At 35.2% G+C, this 14,981-nt stretch overlaps 1 protein-coding gene and 1 pseudogene across 1 annotated transcript in view; one reads left to right on the forward strand and one right to left on the reverse strand.

Annotated features, from left to right (window-relative positions):
* The window catches only part of ROCK2 (Rho associated coiled-coil containing protein kinase 2), a 137,357-nt gene that overhangs the window by 72,924 nt on the left and 49,452 nt on the right, over positions 1-14,981 (forward strand). The window contains exon 5 of the mRNA XM_060168747.1: positions 8,665-8,925. Within this exon, the coding sequence (XP_060024730.1) occupies positions 8,665-8,925 (261 nt within the window). The remainder of the gene's footprint in view (positions 1-8,664; positions 8,926-14,981) is intronic.
* Positions 14,338-14,906, reverse strand: LOC132531380 (large ribosomal subunit protein uL22-like; annotated as a pseudogene).

A 14,981-nucleotide genomic window follows, 5' to 3' on the forward strand; every position in this document is an offset into this window, starting at 1 on the left:
TAATTTATTTTTAACATAGGCTCTTCTGGTTGGTTTTCATATCATAGTGAGATCACCCTAACAGACACAGTTGAAAAGCACACCACTTTTTTCTGAGCTTTGGTACAGTTTATATAATAAAGTAGAAACTATTCATTCCATGAGGCTTGTTTGAACTTGTTTGCAGATCTTTCAAGGAAAAATGTCAGTGTATTTAATGATATATTTTTTAATTTTTAAAATTTATCATGATACATTTCAAACATATCCCAAAGAAGAAAGAAAGTATATTGAATCCCCATGTATTGTTCACTCAGCTTCAACAGCAGTCATGGCCAGTCTTGTTTCAGTCACACCACAAATTGGCAAACTTTTTTTTGTAAAGAGCTAGATAGTAAATATTTTAGGCTTTGTGGCCCAAGAGGCAAAATCAAAGATATTATATAGGTACTTACATAACAAGCAAACAAATTTGTACAAATTTTTTATTGATGAAATTCAAAATATAATAATACAATTGAAAAAATACAGGTCTGTTAGGGAGAAGAATGAAATTATTTTCTGAGGCAATAACAGTTTGCAAAATTGGGGTTCACAATTAGTGTTCCTATCAAAATCGATTGTAGATGTTCTATTAATACTGATGTATAAAAAGATTTTATATATTTGTCTTATCAGAAAATATGTTTTCACACAGCTAGTTACTGCTAAATACTATTATCCACCAGCATATGATTTATTTTTTATCAGTAGACTTTATTTTTAAAGACAGTTTTAAAAATTTACAGAAAAATTGAGCAGATAGTAGAGAACTCCCATATACCCCCTGTACCGTTTCCCCTATTATTGACATCTTGCTTTAGTAAGGTACATTGTTACAATGAATGAACCCATATTGATATATTATTAGTAACTAAAGTCCATAATTTATTCAGATTTTTCCTAGTTTTTGCCTAATGTGCTTTTTCTGTTCCAGGATCAACCAGGATAGCATGTTACATTTAGTTATCATATCTTCTTAGGCTCCTCTTGGCTGTGACAGTTTCTGACTTTCCTTGTTTTTGATGACCTTTATAGCTTTGAGAATACTTCTCAGTTTTATTGTAGGCTGTGTATGCTCTGTTACTGGAATTCGATGTTTTCCTCATTATTTAGACCAGGGTTATGGGTTTTTGAGAGAAAAACTACAGAAGTAAAGTGCCATTTTCATCACATCATATCAAGGGTACATACTAACCTACCATTTGTGACTCTTGGTGTTGACCTTGAGTACGTGGTTTTGATTGAGCATATCTGTCACTTGGAAGGCGTTTATAGAATTCTGTTAAATTCTTCTCTTGATGTTTACCTTTTAGCACTGTCATTCCATGGCAGATTAATCAATTCCAATTGAAGGTTGGGTAGAAGCTTCTCAGTTGTAAAGCTCAAATGGATTTTTTAATGGATATTTCCTTTGCACTTACATTCATGTCCAAAAAATGCTGCTGGAACTGTGAGATTGTAGTCTGAGATCAGAAAGTATATCCACTGCAAATTTGTGTAGAAATAGAGATCTCATGTATTGTTTTGATTTTGATAGCATGGGAAAGTATATACAGTAGCTTGATGTTAGTTGTCATAAAAATGATTGTGTCATAGAATAAGTTTTGCATATAGCGCTGTTTTGCCTTGCCATTTTAGGTCATTTAGGTATTAAGAAACATTATCAAGTTGCAGCTAAAGCTAATTTCCAAAGCTGTTCAGTTCAGTCATAGTGGTTGAGGGTGATTTTGATCAGACAAATTTCAGTCTCATCTCTGAGCTCAAATAATTGCAGTAGAACCTTACCACTGCTAAGCCATTGAACTGCTGTGTAGCAGGGTTAGTCAGGATATTCAGCTTCTATTTCTGGCAAAAATTCATAGAACTGATGGTGATGGTTAAGTCAACAAGAGCAAATAACACCATCAATACTACTTATTTATTAACACATGAGATTCAAATATATTTTCCACACTGTACCTATTGATCAATATTATGAAAAATAACCATAGACTTTGAACAGCATACATTTTCACAAGCTTTGTAAATTTGTCCAACTAAGCCTTTTTCTGTTCCACATATATTTTTACCAGCATCTGTTGTAACACACCTTACCAGGTATTACTTCAGGTTGTACTGAATTAATGTTTGCTCAATTTCTTTTAAAGTATTTTTGTCTGTAGTTGATCTATGTGGACTGTTCATAGAGGCTAATCCTGTATTCAACTTCAAACTTGGCACCCCTCCAATAAACAGTAACTACTGAATAGTATTAATAATATCTGTTGACTCATCAAGAGTCAAGGAAAAACACGTGAAATCATTTGTTTTAAAATTGGTGATTAATATTGCTCCCAGTATTCTCAAATCTTTGAGCAACTGTTGTTGCTGAAAGATTTCGTCTTAAAGTTGATTATCTCTAGACACATTTCTTCAGCTGATGCAAAACCAAACACAATTTAAGTATTCACCATTGGTAAGTAGCTTTTCTTGCTTGTCTAACAAATAAGGCATCTGGAAACTTTCTTTGGTTTCAGTCTTACACACATTTAGCAAATTTTACCATACTTAATTTTAATTTTCTAATTTTGAAGAACTGTTGAAATACTTTTTAAAAATATTTATTTTATTGAAATATAGTTGATTTACAATGTTGTGTTTGTTTCTGCTGTACAGCAAAATGATTGAAATACTTTTTGTTCTCTGGCCCAATCTTTTTTCCCTGCCTTTCTTCTGAGAGATAGCTGCTATCCTAAAATTAATTTATGCCACTCCTGTGTTTAAATTTCTCCCTCCCTCCTTCCCAACTGGATCTTCTACCAACCTTTTAATTTTTCATATGATTGTTGACTGAGTCAGGTTTTTTAATTTCTTGAGTTCGTTTATATTTCTGTGACTCTGTCTTTTTCACTTTTCTGTTGAATGGCATATTTGTAAACTTTTTGGTCTTAATGTGTTTTTCGTTTTATTTACAAAATATACCTTTTAGGCTTTCTTTTTAGTTATTTCCTGCTTAAATTTTTTTTTTCTAGCTACTGTTTTCTTTGGGTTTATATTGTTCTTTTCTAGTTTCTTTACCTTCCTGACTTTGTCAGTCCTTATTTTCCAATACAGATATTTCTGTTTGAATATTGGGTAATGAGAGGATAAGGAGAGATACCTATAAACTCATTTGAAGTTATGTTTCTCTTTGAATTCTGCTTATTTTTTTAAAAAATGGTTTTATTTGTAACATGCATAGAAAAGTACCTAAAAAGCAGCAGAATGATTAATTACAAAGCAAACACCCATGTATTCACAACTCAGGTCAAAAATAAACATTTCCAGTATGTACTCTGTTAAGTCCCCTTGTGCTCTTTCCCAGTCACTACCTCCATGTGTTCCCCCCAGAATAAACGTTCTTCTGGCTTTATTAGTAATTGTTTCATTGTTTTCTTTCCAGTATACCACCTAAACAAGCACTCAGAAACTATATTTTTCCTGTTTATTGAACTTTATGTAAGTGAAACCATTGAATATCTCTTATCCAGGTTACTCCAGTTTATTGGTGAGATTTACTACCTTTTCATAGTTGAATATTCTCTTTTGTGAAATGCCTGTTTAAGTCTCTTGCTCATTTTCCCATTACGTTGTCTGTCAATTGATTGAATAAAAAAATTTGTAGGAATTGTTTTTATTTTGGATATGAACCCTGACTAGCTTCTTAGACCTGTGGGTTTACAGATTTTACCAAGTTTGAGAAAATTTTGACCGTTATTTTCTCAAATATTTTTTCTGTCTCACTTTCCATCCATTTACCCCTCAACCCCTTTCTCAGACTACAGTTACACATATGTAATTTGCTTGATGTTGTCCCATTGGTAACTGATACTGTTTCTTTTCTTTCCTCAGTCTGTTTCTGTTTTTGTTTTTCAGGTGTGCTTCATTTTGTATAGTTTTTATGCTATGTTTCAGCAGTCCCCAACCTTTTAGGCACCAGGGACTGGTTTCTTGGAAAATAGTTTTTCCACGGATGGGGTGTGGGTGGAGGGGATGGTTCAGGCGGTGCTGCGAGCGATAGGGAGCGGCAGGTGAAGCTTCGCTCACTCACCTGCCCGCCCGCTCACCTCCCGCTATTCGGCCTGGTTCCTAACAGGCCGTGGACTGATATCAGTCAGTGGCCCGCGGCGGGCAGGGGGACCCCTGCTATGTCTTTAAGTTCACTGATCTTTTTTCTGCAGTGTTCAATCAAACTTTAATCCCATCGCATCTGGCTTTCTTCGACAAAATTGTTTTGAGATTTATCCGTGATGCGATATATCAGTAGTTCATTTCTTTTTATTGCGTAATAGTATTCCATTGTGTGGATATATGACAGTTTGTTTATCCTGTTCATCTGTTCATAGACATTTGGGTTGTTTCCAGTTTTCGTCTCTTACGAATAATTAAATTGTTTGTGGTCAACTTGTACAATTAAATGATTTTTAGGAAATTTATGGAATTGTGTACCCATCACTAAAACCTGATTTTTAGAATATTTCATCGTCCCCAAATGATCAGTTATACCTACTTACGGTCATTTCCCATTCCCCTCCAGTCCCAGGTAACCACAAATGTGCTTTCTGTCTCCATAATTTGCCTTTTCTGGACATTTCAGAAACATGGAATCATACAACATGTTGTCTCTTTCCCTTAGTATACTATTTTTGAAGTTCATGCACATTGTAGCATGTCTTGTATTTCATTTTTTAGTGCTGAATAGCATAGCCCATTGTATGTGGTTTAATCAACAATGTATTTGGTGTTTGTCCCCAGTTCTTAGCACAAGAGTTTCAGAAGCTCTTGGATTTCCTTAGTGTTAAGAGTGTCTTTGTTATGCTAATGAGACAACTCCTGGTGGCTTTTTGATAACTTTTGGATGAGATGGGGACTGATCGTTAGAAAGAATGAGCATGTGATTAGAGGATTGGGACTTTCAGCCTTCCAGCCTTTGGGGTACTGGAAGCGGGTTGGAAATTGAGTTTAATCACATGGCCAATGATTTAATTAATCATGCCTATATAATGAGACCCTAATAAAAGCTGTGGACATTGACACTCAATGGAGCTTCCTGGTTGGTGAAGACATTGGTGTACTGGGATGGTGATTCACCCTGATTCCACAAGGAGAAGTTGCAGAAGCTCTGTTCCCTCCCAGACCTCACCTTATGTGTATCCTTTACAGTAAAACTTTGATCATATGTATGGTGCTTTCCTGAATTCTTTGAGTCAACCCAGTGAATTATCGAACCTGAGTGGGTCATGGGAACTCCAGAATTTGAAGTTAGTTAATCAGAAATGCTGGTGTCTTGGGGACTTCCAAAGTACGGAAGGACAGCTGATGTCTGAAGTGAGGGTCTTGTGAAAGACTGGCCTCTTAGCTTGTGGTATGTGATGCTAACTCTAGGTGCTTGGCATCAGAATTGTATACCCAGTTGAGGTGGAAGGAGTATGTGGATATACCCTATTATGTTTGTCCACTTACCATTTGATGGACATTTGAATTGTTTCCACTTTGGGGCTATTATAAATAGTGAATAATGCTGCTGTGAACATTTGCATGCAAGTCTTCTGTGGACATACCTCATTTCTTTTGGGTAGGTACCTGGGACTGGAATTCTTAGTTATGTGGGAAATTTATGTTTAACTTTTTAAGAAATTGCCGAACTGTTTCCCAAAGTGGCTGTGCCATTTTACGTTCTTACCAGCATAGATGAGGTTCCGGTTTCTCCATATTCTTGCCAGCAGTTGATGTTTTCTGTCATTTTTATTATGGCCATTCTGGTGGGTATAAAGTGGGATCTCATTGTGGTTTTAATTAGAATTTCCCCAATGACTACCATCTTTTCATGTGCTTATTGACCACTCATATATCTTCTTTGGTGAAATGTCTATTCACATTTTTGCCCTTTAAAAAATTGTTACTTGTCTTATTGTTGAGTTGTAGGAGTCCTTTATGTAGTCTAGGTATTTTATTATATATATCACTTGTTAGTATTTTTTCCAACCTGTGATTTGTCTTTTCATTTTTTAATAGGATTTTTTGAAGCCAGAAAATTCTTATTTTGATCAAATCTTACGTGTTAGTTTTTCATTTTGTCAATTGTGTTTTTGGTGTTAGAAGAAATCGTTGCCTAATCCAAGGTGATAAAAGATTTTTCTCCTATGTTTTTTCATAAGATTTTTCTAGTTTTAACTCTTAAATTTAGTCCTGTGATCTACTTTGAGTTAGTTTTTGAGTATGATGTGAAGTAGGGATCTAAAAATGTTCATATTTTTGTCTCTGAATATCCAATTGTTCAAGCACCATTTATTGAAAAGACTGTTCTTTCACCACTAAATTACTCTGGCACCTTTGTTAAAAAAAAAAAACAAACTCTTGACCTATAGACATAAGGGTTATTTCTAGGCTGTCACTTCTGTTCCATTGATCTGTATGTCTGTCCTTATACCATACCAGTACTGTCCTGAAAACATTAGTTTTGTTTTGAAATTGGGAAGTATAAGTGCTCCTGCTTTATTCTGTTGTAAGATAGTTTTGGCTCCTCTGGGTTATTTGCATTTCCATAGAAATTTTATAATCAATTTGTTAATTTCTGGAAAGAAAACTTGCTGGGATATAGAGTTTGCATTGATTCTGTGGATCAATTTGGAGAGAATTGCCATCTTTATACTATTGTCTTTCTATCCAGGAACATGAGTGTCTCTCCATTTGTATACATCTTTCCTTTTATCATTTAGAGTTAATAGCATCACACACACACACACACACACACACACACACACACACACACACACACGCACACACACACACACACACACACACTTTCTCAATTTGGTAACCAGCCTTATGCCTTTTCGTCCCTTCCTTCCCTGCATCTCACCACCTTCCATTTTAAAATTATTCTGATTTTGGCTTGACTCTCTCAAATAAATATTTAATTTTATGTCAGTAATAAGCTTTTCTGGATTCTTTATTTGTCACTTTTTCTTATGTATCTCGTAATTCTCTTACTTGGATTTATTCATTGTGTCGAACTATATCCTTGAACAATTCTTTCAGAAGTGGTTTGTTATCAGATTTCTAAGAATATGAATGATGTAATACATATTTATTTTGCCATCGTATTGATTTTTTTTAAACTGCCGTATTCTAGGATCAAAATTATTTTCCTTCAAAGTTTCGAAGATACAGCTCTGTTTTTTGTATTCTGTGCTGGCTGAGATGTTTGTTGACAATATGATTTACATTTTTGTACATAAGGTACTTTTTGTCTTTGGAAACTTTTAGAATTTTTCTGCTGGATTTCTGAGAGTTTAGCACTGACTGTCTTAGTTTCTCTCTTGTTTCATTTGAGATCTTTCAATCTTAGATTTTTGACTTTATTCATTTCTAGAAGTTTTTGTTTGCTATTTCTTTTTTTTCTTTTTCTTCTGGTTTATTTTCTCTCTTCCAGACTGCTTTTAGATGTCAGAGCTTTGCTATCTTTGCTCTGTTTTTCATCTCCGAATCCTTCAGTGTCTTCAGAGAAAGTTACTTTGCTCAGTTTTCAAGCTCTGTAATTTGTTTTTCTCTTATCATCAGTTGTATATTTAATTCCAAAGCTTCAGGTTTTTTCCCCATATCATCCTCTTGTTTAATTGCTGTGGCTTGTTACTCTTTTGAGGGTATTGATTTTTACATTTTTAAAGCTGTTCTTAGTTTGTCCTATTTTAAGCATTTCCTTGACTGTTAACTTTCTGTTTCTTGAATTGCTTTGCCTCTATTTCATGATACTGATTTTTCTGAAATGTTGATTCTTGGTTTTGTTCTTTTTCCTATTTGTGGAAATCTTTTCTGTTTACATTGGTTGCTTTCAGGAGGGGTGGGACATGTCGTTGGGTGGAATGTACAGATACCTTTCCTTCTGAATTTGTGGTTTCTCTTGTCTCTCCAGGGGATCAGTAGCAACCTAGCTTGGTGTCCTATTTCTCTGGTCCCAGTGCCACTGCTTTAGTCTGAGTGCAGGTATCACTGCCACTTACTGTTGATTATGAGCAAGATGATGGGGAAGGGAAGAGAGGAGAAGGCCCAGTTCCAAATGTGGCTACGAATTACTCTTCCCAGTGGTATGGGACTTATTCCCTCTTACATCTACTGAATCTGGCATTTTAGGTTTTTCTAAACCTCTCCTGCTTCCTCAGCTCTCTTCATTGTGAGTTATGTGCAGTAATTTGTTTTGTTTTCAGAAAGCTGGGCTTTTTTTTTTTATTATCTGTTCTTTTGTCATTCTTTCACCTTTTATGTTCCTCATTCTTAATCTGTTTCTCTTTTAAAATATTTCTATTTAAATAGATTCCTGTATTCTCTGAGAGGGAAAATGATACATTTATGCATTTTTTTTAAGTAAGCATGAAGAAGATACCCATATAAAAGTTTTATTGGATAGCGGTTTTTTCATTAAAGATGTCCAAATCTAAAATCACAGATTTCCTAAAGTTTAATGCTGTTTTGGTTATACAATAATTTATCTTTTTCAATAGCAGTAATAGCTTTGGGGTTTTGTTCTCTTAATGGTTTTGGTTTTCTTTCTTTCTCTTTCGTTCTTTCATTTCTTTTCTTTTTTTAAATTAAAATTTTTTTTTTCCTTCTTGTTTTGTTTTCCAGCTCTTTTGTGCCTTTCAAGATGATAAGTATCTGTACATGGTAATGGAGTACATGCCTGGTGGAGACCTTGTAAACCTTATGAGTAACTATGATGTACCTGAAAAATGGGCCAAATTTTATACTGCTGAAGTTGTTCTTGCTTTGGATGCCATACACTCCATGGGTTTAATTCACAGAGATGTGAAGCCTGACAACATGCTCTTGGATAAACATGGACATCTAAAATTAGCAGATTTTGGCACATGTATGAAGATGGATGAAGTAAGTAACAAGCAAGTAAAAAAAAAAATGGTAGTTTTCTGAGAGACAAAAATAAAGGAACACTTGAAATCTGGACTTCATAGTTTTAAACAAAGATAAATTTAGTTTTGCTAACTGTGTAATGACTCAGACAAGGTAATAAAATATCCAAATCAAAACATTTACTTTACTAATCATTCATATAGTTGTAGAGTACTTTGTTTGTAGATTTGGTGAATCCAAGAGAAATAAAAACTCAAATAACTAGTTATCAGATAAATAGTTATCTTCCTCATAGAATCTTGACAAACATTTGCTACCAATCAAAACTAGTTCGTGTGCATATAATGATCTAGTTGAAGAAGTAGGACACAAAATACAAATTAAGGTACATGGGTATTTCTATCATCATTATTATTTCTGTATTTTTCCTTTAATAAAAGAGGTAAGGTAGAAATTTACCAACTCCTACCAACCCCATCTGTATCAACCACATAGAATAAACTTGGGGGCAAGTTTATTGTTGTGCTTTTACCTGTTGAACAGTTCATATTATGATTAATTGATTCAGTAGCATTAACTTCATAGCTAACTATGGTGTTGATTTATTTTTGTTGCGAAATTTATATCCCTTGTCTTTTTTCTCTGTAAGTGTACTGTAATTCCTGGCAGTAATTCCTGATGGGGAGGGATCATGTTTTATTTCCTATGTATTCTTGTTAATTATCTTGTCAAGATGTTTATTTTGAATTAAGTTGATTTTTCTTTTCTCTTTACTTCTTAACTTATTTATGCCTCCTGTGTGATACTCACTTTTATTGATTGTCCTACCATCATCAGTGATCCATAGTCTTCCAAGCTCAGCTCAGATTTTTACCTCCTATAGAAAGTGCTGCCTGATAATCCTAACCTGACTGATCACTCTCTGTCGTAATTTCCATAATGTTACTTATTTAGAATTTGTGCTGTACTTCACAGGCCACTTTTATCTATCTAGGATTGTATGCCCTGTTTGCCCAGCTAAAACGTAACATCCCTTTGGTTCTTTGGTCTTCTTCATAGAGTATTACTATGTTTGTGTTCTGCATATATTAATGTTTAGTAGGTAGAGTATTTGATTGTACCCAAAGCTCCCTCTTGTGGTGTTTATCATACTACAGTATGAAGTGATTAACAGTGAAAATCATATTTAATGAAAATAAAGTAGAAATAATTTTCTAATAGAACGCTAAACTTTTTAATGTCTGTTATACGTAACGAATGATGTTTATGTGCTGCACATCTATGAGTGTATTCTGATTTTCATTAAATCGAAAACTTGGGAGAGTGCAGAGAAATCACACCACATGTTTTTAGGATAGGTAAAGGTGGTTAAGGAAAGAAGGTGTAGAGGAACGGAACAGAATATGTTGTTTACAAGTTAATTTTATAAGCATGTAAGTGAGTACTAAATTCAGCTACTTAAGTATCTTGCTTCTTTGTAAGGCAAAATAAAAATATGGTATATATAATTTTGTTTACTATTTTTAATTCAGGTACATATAGTTCAGTTAATTATGCTCCTTGGCTCACAGCTTATTGTCATTAGTAGTATACACAAAGGCCCCATCTTGTTGTTTTTTTTTAAATTATGTTTTCCCCCTTTCAGTTTTTGTCTTATTCTCTTTTCCCCTAATACACAGCCATTGTAATGTGTTTATAAGTTCTTAGAGACTATTAGTATAGTGTACATATGTATAAATAGTCTAACGGATTGTTGTCATTTTGTTGTTAACCTTTTTCATGCAACATTGTTTTATGTCTATTCCTGATATGTAAAGTAGCTCACTGCTTTTTAGTATTCCATAGTATCTCTTAATTTTACTTATAATTCCCCCTTGTATTATTATTATTTACTTATTATTCCCCCTAAGTCACATCCAGCTCCCTGTTACCAACAGTACCATGTTGAACATTTTCATACATGTCTCGTGTCTGTCTATTCTGACAAGGGTTTCCTCTAAATATAAACCCTAGAAGTGAGAGTACGATCTCAGAGGATACATGAAGTATTACCTGGTCTCCAGAATGGCTGTAAATGTTATAACCTCTTGCTAATAGTGCATGAGAGATCCTGTCTCCCCATATCCTCACTCACCCTTCCTTTTATTCACTCTCTAAATCTTACCAAATTCCATTGGTGTGTAAAGTAGTATCTTTTAAACTTTTTATTAATCTTAACAGTTGATGTCAAACCTTTCTCCATATACTTCTCAGTCTCCTTTGTGAATTAACCTGTGTTGTGTACTTTTGACCCTTTAAAAATTGGTGGTTTGTTGATGTGCAGGGATTCCTTATATAATCTAGATACTGGTTCAACAGATATCACTGATAATCATCTTCCAGTGTGCTACTCATCTGTATCTTTGTTTGAACAGAAATCCTTAATGATAATGTAGTCAAATATATTTGTTAATATTGAACTTTTAGATTGTTGTTTGTTTTACGCCAAACCCCCGTTCCTCCAGTAATATTAATAATGAGAGTAACTATGTAATGTTGAAGAACAAAGGAATTTTTAATTAAAACTATAGTACATAGAATTTATAATTTTGTTATGTTAGTTAATGAGAATAGTGTTATTGCAAGTTTCAGGTTCATCACTTCGTTTGCCTTTGATTATTATTATGGTCTTAGAGCCATTAGAAATGTTCATAGTTTCATTCTTATTCATCTGTATATCTATAGAAGGGATTGACAAACTAGAGCACAGGGCCAAATCTGGCCTGTGGCTTAGTTTTGTATAGTTTCTGTGCTAAAAACGTTTTTTCCATTTTTAAAAAATTGTTTTTAAAAAGAAGATATGTATCTCATAAAGCCTAAAATATTTACTATCTGGCTCTTTATACAAAAAGTTTGCCAACCCTTTATCTGTAATAAAGACAGAGATGCTCGAATTATTTTTTAGCTCTTCTGGCTTCACGTAAAACATTATTCCGTGGATAAAAGCAAAGTAAAATACAACTATAAAATTATAACCTTATATAAGGACTAAAATTGTTACTATCACTGATAAGAGTAATGCTGTTTCATTAAATTCTGTCATTGATAGATTGCAGGTTACACAATTTTCTTGGTGTTGTTATCCTTTTTCTCCCTGAAATAAATATCTGGGTGTGAGTGAAAGTCACAGTTAGTATATTTACATCTAGATTATCTCAGTGACAGTCAAGGAGTACTGCTATTTAAAATTACCTGCATTGATCAGATAAGTTGACTTCCCTCTATGCCTGTCATTATGCATTTCATAGCAACCTTTACCTCCTTTTAAGGCACAATTTTACATTAGTATTTTAAATTACTGAAAATAGTATAAGATTTTATCCATTAATATTCTAGTGTATACCATTGGATTAGATTGAAGCTATAAATTTTTAAAAGCTAACAGGTAAAATGTTAGTGTTCTTAACCCTTCTACAAGTGACATCAATTTTTAAAATACAGGCATTTCTACTCATGTTTCTGAAAAGCCCTATTTTCTGCAAAATTATACATTTAAAAGGACAGGTTTATGGGAGCAATAGGAACAGACCATTCAAAAGCTATGCAGCTTTGTAACCAGAGCCCAAACGAAAATAATAATTGGTATCCAGGGAGATGATTGGAATAACAGGCAGCTTTGCGCCTGTGTGTGCCGCAAATTGCAGATGGAAATGGAGTTCTGAAGCAACTGGGCTGTCTTCTAGATAGAGCACAAGAAGCAGGACCTTCCACTAGCCAGCAGTCTTACGAGGCAGGGAGGGGACACGCCTCTCTGAGAAAGTAGCCCCTGGTGCAAGTGCTCATTTTTAATTGTTCAAATGGACTGAATACGCTCCAGACTATGTAGTAGTCAAGCTGAAGCTTTCAACGTTTCTGATAATTAAGAATTTCACTTACAGTTTTTCTTTTCCACCCTCACAGGAGGCTTTTTTTTCCTTTTCTTTTTATAACTTAAAAAAATTATTTTTAGCTGCGTTGGGTCTTTGTTGCTGCGCGGGCTTTCTCTAGTTGCAGTGAGCAGGGACTACTCTTCTTTGTGCGCGGGCTTCCCATTGCGGTGGCTTCTCTTGTTGCGGAGCACGGGTTCTAGGCGTGCAGGCTTCAGTAGTTGTGGCACAAGGGCTCAGTACTTGTGGCTCGCGGGCTCTAGAGCGCAGGCTCAGTAGTTGTGGTGCACGGGCTTAGTTGCTCCGCAGCATGTGGGATCTTCCCAGACCGCAGCTCGAACCCATGTCTTCTGCGTTGGCAGGCAGATTCTTAACCACTGCGCCACCAGGGAAGTCCCAACAGCAGGCATTTTGAATAGTTTCTTAGAGCAACTCCCAGATTTGTGATTGACCCATTTTGTGTTTTCAGTAAATCTTTCGACTTATGATATTTTGTCAGTTATAAAACACTCATGTATTTAGCAAACACACATTATCTGATCCATTTAAGATAAAGTACTTTTGAAGAAGCTTTTGAAAATGCATACCTGTTTATGTTGCTCTCCAGCTTGAAACCCTTTAGTAGATTTCTGTCACCTACTGAATAAAGTTCAAACTCCTTAGCTAGTCATATGAAGCCTCTTATGGTGATATGATCCCTGCCTACTTTTTCACCCTCATTCTGTATCATTTGACCTCTTGTACCTTGTGGTTCAGAGATCTTAAATTACATACAGTTCTTTTTATACCATGGTATGTTATGATTCCTAGCCTTCATATAGGCTGTTGAATATACACTGCTTGGCAAATTCCTACTCACACATTGAAACTCAGTCCAGAGTTTGCTTACCTTGTGAAGGCTTTTTAAGTTGGCTTCTATGTCTTTCCCCAAATGTACCCTTTAGGGAGCATTTCTTTTCTTTATTTCTTTTTTCTTCCCTCCCTCCGTCCTTCCCGCCGTCCCTCCCTCCCTCCCTTCCATCTGTTGAACACTTATCTTATATTTTCTCTGTCCCAGGCCTGGAATCAAACACTTCTCCAAGAAGCTCTAATTCCTTTTATTTAAGAATGGTATTTAAAAATCAGTATTTGGGTGCTGGATGTACTCATTGCTCCTGGAGTGTCATTATTTCTAGGCTCTGTCAGTGGATGTGTGTATATTGTATATACTGTGTCTACTAACTCACATGCACACACATGTTCATATTTAATTCTGTACCTGTCTGTATATGAAGTGTATTAAAAATTATGAGTTCATATGATACTTCTGATTCTAGTCCTACACCACAGGGTTCATTCTAGTCTTCCTCCTTTCTGTTTCATGATTACTTCTTTGGATAGTGAGAAAACTGGCTCTCATTATCTACACTACAACTGTTTTCCAAAGTAACCTAGGTCAGTTCTTTTCCTCTCTACTCTCTTTGGTGTGGTTATGTTATTAATTTATGAAACAGGTCCATTTCTTTTTTTTACTTTTATTTGCATTTATTTTTTGCAGCATTTATTCCCAGGCCATAAGTTTTTGTTTCTTCAATTTCTTCTGGGATATGTTTTTCTTCTGGGCAACCTCCTCTTCTGGTTTAGGAGCAGTCTTTTCTTTTTCAGTAAGGATCATCTCAGTGTGGCAGGGAGAGCTCATGTATGGGTTGATCCAACCATGAGCTCTGTAAGTCCTGTGCCGCATCTTGGAGGCTTTATTCACCTGGATATGCTCAATGACCAGAGAATCTCCATCTAAGCCTTAAGTTCAGCATTACCCTCTGCATTTTTGAGCATGTACAGTAGAAATTCAGCATTCTTTTTGGGCTGCCGACCCTGCGTCCAGCCCCACTGTTTGGCCTGGGCACACCTACCAACTCCACCATTGTAACGACGGAATGGCACACATTGCTTCTTTAAAGTGACGTCCTTCATATACTTGGTGGCTTTTCGGATATGCATACCCTTAATGGCCTGGGCCGTTTCACTAGTGTTCTTAAAGTGAATACGAAGATTTGAACCTCTCGACTTGCATGATTTTGTGGGGTTTTCTGGGTCAAGTGAATAGCGAACCATTTTTAGAGGTCACCTCAGGCCACTTACCGGAAAAGCCAGGTCCATTTCTTACTGTTTGTATTCCATTTAGAGTTG

Source organism: Lagenorhynchus albirostris, chromosome 13 (assembly GCF_949774975.1).
Source record: "Lagenorhynchus albirostris chromosome 13, mLagAlb1.1, whole genome shotgun sequence".
Classification (NCBI taxonomy): Eukaryota; Metazoa; Chordata; class Mammalia; order Artiodactyla; family Delphinidae; genus Lagenorhynchus; species Lagenorhynchus albirostris.